The sequence below is a fragment of the Lampetra planeri genome, chromosome 34, assembly GCF_965212315.1.
Source record: "Lampetra planeri chromosome 34, kcLamPlan1.2.h2, whole genome shotgun sequence".
Taxonomy (NCBI): Eukaryota; Metazoa; Chordata; class Hyperoartia; order Petromyzontiformes; family Petromyzontidae; genus Lampetra; species Lampetra planeri.
Genome location: NC_136140.1, coordinates 10,132,158 through 10,136,815, shown reverse-complemented (window position 1 = coordinate 10,136,815; position 4,658 = coordinate 10,132,158). Strand labels below are relative to the sequence as shown.

Sequence of the window (4,658 nt, the reverse complement as noted above, 5' to 3'; positions counted from 1 at the left end):
GGTAGCAGCGAGGGAAGAACACGTCGGGGTTGGCCGAGTCGAACCAGGGGAGGTTGCGCATGTTGACACAGAGACCAACCTGCAGGGGGTGTGCGGTGATTGACACCACCACCACCACCACCATCATCATCACAGCATCATCCACAACATCATCATCATTAGGGAGGCAGGGTGGTGGTGGTGGTGGTGGCGCAGTGGTGAAATTTGTGCCTCACGGCAAGAAGGGGCCTGGGTTCGACTACTGCCTCAGGTGGCTTTCTGTGCGGAGTTTTTATGTTCTCCCGCTGTTTTGTAGCGTGAGTGTGAGTGAGCGTGTGACTGCGTTAGGGTGCTAGGCTTGTGTAAACATCAGCACTGGGAAGGCAAAGGTGGCTGGGCATGGTGCTGGCCAGTGGCGGCTCCTGCAAAATCTCTCAGGGGGGGCAAATGTCTGGATGATTGATAAGGATAAGGTCCACCCATGCAATGGATAAATTAACAGCTTAAGCATGTAAAGGCAACTTCACTTCTTTAATATTAATTAAAAATAAAGTGACTCTTACAATACATCTTGTTTGTTTCTATCTCACTATTATTACAATCCACTTAGTTTCTTTTATTAAAGATTCCACTAGGTGGCGACAAATAACATTGTTGACTGAAACGTGCTTACGTATTATGACGTAAGCACGTTAGTGCGAGCCCTCCCGGAAGCCATAGAGAATGCATTGCAGCGCCCGCCTTTCGAAAAAAAACATCTTTGAATGTAAGTCTATGGGACCACACGGGGCGATTCTCAGCCAGAGTGAAATCGCCCAAAAAGAGGCGGTACTCCACAGAACGTGACATGACGCTGATTGGACTATATCCAGAGGCACAGTAACGGCTGAGATTGGTGGTGCGTCGCCCAATCGCCCTAATGAAGAAACCGCCCCTGGTGCTGGCCACTCGCCCCCTTGTGTGCCATGCTGGCCTTCATAGGTGCTACTCGCTAACAGCACTTGCCCCGACAGTCTGTTAAAGGTTAGACGGGGGGAACTTTGTCTTTGCTATCATCATGGGGGATGTTTGTCTCCGTGCATGTAGCAAGACAGCGGGAGTGGTGGCAACAGCGAGACAGGAAATTAGGAGCAACTGCGTGGAAGGAGGGAACAAAACGTAATGGGGGGAGGCGTTTACCCAGCAGCTGGACACTACGGATTGACAAACAATGACCGCAACAACCGCAACAACGATAAGAATCCGTGCGTCTGCGTTGATGGGGTGTGGGCCACCTTGGTGGTGAAGGAGCCGGCCCTGGCGAAGTGATTGAGCATCTGCTCCTTGCGCAGCAGCTTCGTGTCCACGGAGCCGCAGCGCGTCGTCCAGATCAGGTACGGCACCTCGTTGCGCACCAGCCGGGACTGCAAAGACAAAGGTCCCAGGAAAGGCTTTGGGGCAAGTGCTGTTAGCGAGTAGCACCTATGAGGCTGAGTCGGTTTCGGATGACCATCACCGGTGTTCGTGGCCGCGAGTGGGAATCGAACTCGGGTCGCCAGGTTCGTAGCGCGGCGAGCTAACCGCACCACTACCGCGCCCCACTAGCACACAAACTCCCCGCAATCAGGCGGTGGTGCGAGTGGGCGTGGGCACAGCGACTGTGCAAGAGGCGGAGGCCCTGCAGCCCAGGGGCACATGGGCGCGACAAGCTCGCCGGGGGCGGACACCGGCTTGGAACCTGACGGCACCGTCGCCCGAGACCGCTCGTCTGGTTGGAACGCAACGGTCCTCCCGGGTCGACTTGTCGATTTTGCTTCGAATGAAGAGGCGCCGGTAGGCCAGGCGATTTGGGTGGTTCGAGTGGGTGCGGGTGGGGCGCACGTGATTTAAAACCAGACGTGTGGAACGTGGTACTTGCTGAGGGCCAAACAGGACTTTCCAATAGCTATGGCGGGCGACCGCACATCACCGCACGCCTTTGCAAGTTAATGACAGCTAACCATGGCTCCAGAAATGGGAGCACGCTGCAATTAGAAACTCGGTGTGGTCGTCAGGTTGAACGTTTGTCTCCCCCCTGCCCCCCTCCTTCGGTAGCAAGATGAGAGCTGCTAAGATGCTCGCAGTGACAGATAAATATTGTACGCGTGCCACTGCTTCAAAGTGTTAGGCCTCTTGTGGCTGTGGATCATGTGAAATTAAGTTTTAGGCAGCACCTGACCCATGTGCCTTGAATTCCCCACCCTAAGTGGTGCAGGTAGTGTGGGCGGTACAGGTGGTGTGAGCGGTGCAGGTGATGTGGGGGGTACGGGTGGTGCGGCCGATGCGGCCATCCTCACCAGCAGCTCGTGGCTCACTCCGTGCTGCTCGCAGTTCTCCTTCCCGGTCTCGTCATCCTCGTCGTCGACGACGTCGCCACCTTCATCGCCTCCGTCGTCGTCGCCGTCGTCGTCGCCGACATCGTCGTCATCGTCATCGTCGTCGTCGTCCCCTCCGCTGCCGCCGTCGTTGCGACGACGGCGACGTACGTTGGCGCGGGATCGCCGCGACGCTCCGGACCGCGGCGTCGCCCCCTCGGCCGGCGCCCACAGCCGCATCTCCACCCAGCCGCGGCGGCGCAGGCACGCGCGGATCACCGGGTACGGGCCCAGCACCGCGAAGATCTTCTTGTCCTGCAAGGGGACGGGCGACACCGGGGCCATTTGTAGCGACGCAGAGCTCGGGGCGGCGGAAACAAAATGATTTCGGGTGAAAACAGGACGTCCTCGATCGTTCCTCGCTTCAAAGAGGCCGTTAGGAAACTGCCTCTGAAGAATTGCCGACCAATTCGCATGAGAACCACTGTGGACAAATATCGTTACAGTAGTTGTTAGCTTTGGCATATGTCCTTGTATGTTTACGTATAAGTACAATCGTCACCCTATATCTGTTTAATGTTTCTGAAAGTTAATAGTTGTCGTGCTCTGAACAGTCTAAAATGTGATCTGCCCGAGCCGACTTGCGCTGCAAAATTGTTAGTTTCTCGTGTGAGACGACACTGTTGTTTTTGTGCCGATTTCTATTTGCTTCATTCCTGTTTAAGTCATTTTTGTGAGACTCTAAATGAGACTCTATCCTGAAACTCTAAATTAGACTCTACATGAGACTCTGTCCTGAGACTCCATCCCGAGACTCTAAATGAGACTCTATCCTGATCTCTTGAGTTCTCACCTGGCAAAACAAATAAACTTGATTTCACGTGAAGACAATGAAATTGCCTCGGTGGCGAGATGCTAACTGCCTCGCCTGGTATGAAGGAGGTTGTGGGGTTGATCCCGACCCTGATGCCTGCTGTATATTTGGAGTTTGCACGTTCTCCCTGTGGTCGCGTGAAATTTTCTCCGGGTCCCCCGTTTTTTCTCTCCAAATTTAGAAGTTATTTGGCCGCTATAAATTTCCACATGATAAACCCACTTTATTGAGCGATCATTTGTGCTAGCCAGGCCGCTTCTGCAAAAGAGCCATATAGCTTAGTGGGCCTTACCTGGAAAAATAAAAAAAAAAGTTTAGTTTCGTTTAAATGCTCTGCAATGTGTTTGTGATGCAGCACACACCTTGATCGCTCGCTCGGCAAGTTGCCTGGCCTGACGCAGTCGCTCCGGGTTGATTGCAGAGCCTCCGACAACATGAACACACGCGTCGTCGTCATCATCAGCATTATATGTAGCAGCAACAGCATTTGTGTTCTTGTTTACCCAGGAAAGTCTCACTGAACCTCGAGACTTTTTTAGGAGGGTCCTGCCATGTTTTCACAGATGTAAGGGATGGTGATTGCTTTGTAGATTTCAACTGAGTAATTTGCAGGTAATATGTTGGCATTGGGATGTTTGGTCAATGCCAGTTCCATTGTTTGTGTGTTTTTTTAGCTAAAGCAGAAAAACCGGACAACCTGCAGGAAACCCATGCAGAACAGGGGGAGAACATCCAGGTACTGGACTCATTTGGAGTTGAGTGTACCTAAGGGAGGCCCACGATCGGTTAAAATAATAGTCAACAATGTTGGCCGTGAGCAGGAATCGAACTCGGATCGCTGGGTTTGTAGCGCACCAAGCTTTCTTTTGCAGTACCGCCACCTCCCCCCCCCCCCAAACTCGCAAAACGGACTGTTGGGGCAATTGCTGTTAGGGAGCAACTATAAAGCCTGGGACGGCACACACGATGTGGTGGGGTGGCCAGCACCACGCTCGACCACTCATTCACGCACACTCCACAGAACAGGGGAGAACGTACAAACTCCACACGCAGCAAGACGCCCAGGCGAGTCGTGAATTAAACCCAGGAGCTTATTGCTGTGAGGCACGAGCTTTACCACTGCGCTACCCTCTGCTGGATGATGCTGCTGCTGATGATGATGATGATGCTGCTGATGATGCTGCTGCTGATGATGATGCTCCGGAGGATGATGCTACTAATGATGCTGTTGATGATGTTGTTGCTGCTGATGATGCTGCTGCTGATGATGCTGATGATGCTGCTGCTGATGATGATGCTGCTGCTGATGATGCTGCTGATGATGATGCTGATGTCCACCTCACCTTGAGCGAGGGACCTGGATCTGGGCGGGGGGGCGGGGGGGGAGGTCTTGGGGCGGGTGGAGCTCCCGTCCGCTTCATCGGGGCCTCTCATTGGCCACGTGGACTGGCAGCTGGGACAGACACGTGGCA

General features: G+C 53.6%; 1 protein-coding gene across 1 annotated transcript in view; it reads right to left on the bottom strand.

Annotated features, from left to right (window-relative positions):
* Positions 1–3,898, bottom strand: part of TTLL3 (tubulin tyrosine ligase like 3) — a 17,562-nt gene extending 13,664 nt beyond the window's left edge. Inside the window, exons 1-5 of the mRNA XM_078610386.1 lie at positions 3,895–3,898; positions 3,549–3,610; positions 2,295–2,627; positions 1,254–1,382; positions 1–79 (exon numbers count right to left, since the gene is read on the bottom strand). The exon at positions 1–79 is cut by the window's left edge and continues 36 nt beyond it. Of these exons, the coding sequence (XP_078466512.1) occupies positions 1–79; positions 1,254–1,382; positions 2,295–2,627; positions 3,549–3,610; positions 3,895–3,898 (607 nt within the window). The remainder of the gene's footprint in view (positions 80–1,253; positions 1,383–2,294; positions 2,628–3,548; positions 3,611–3,894) is intronic.
* Positions 3,899–4,658: the final 760 nt, after the last annotated feature.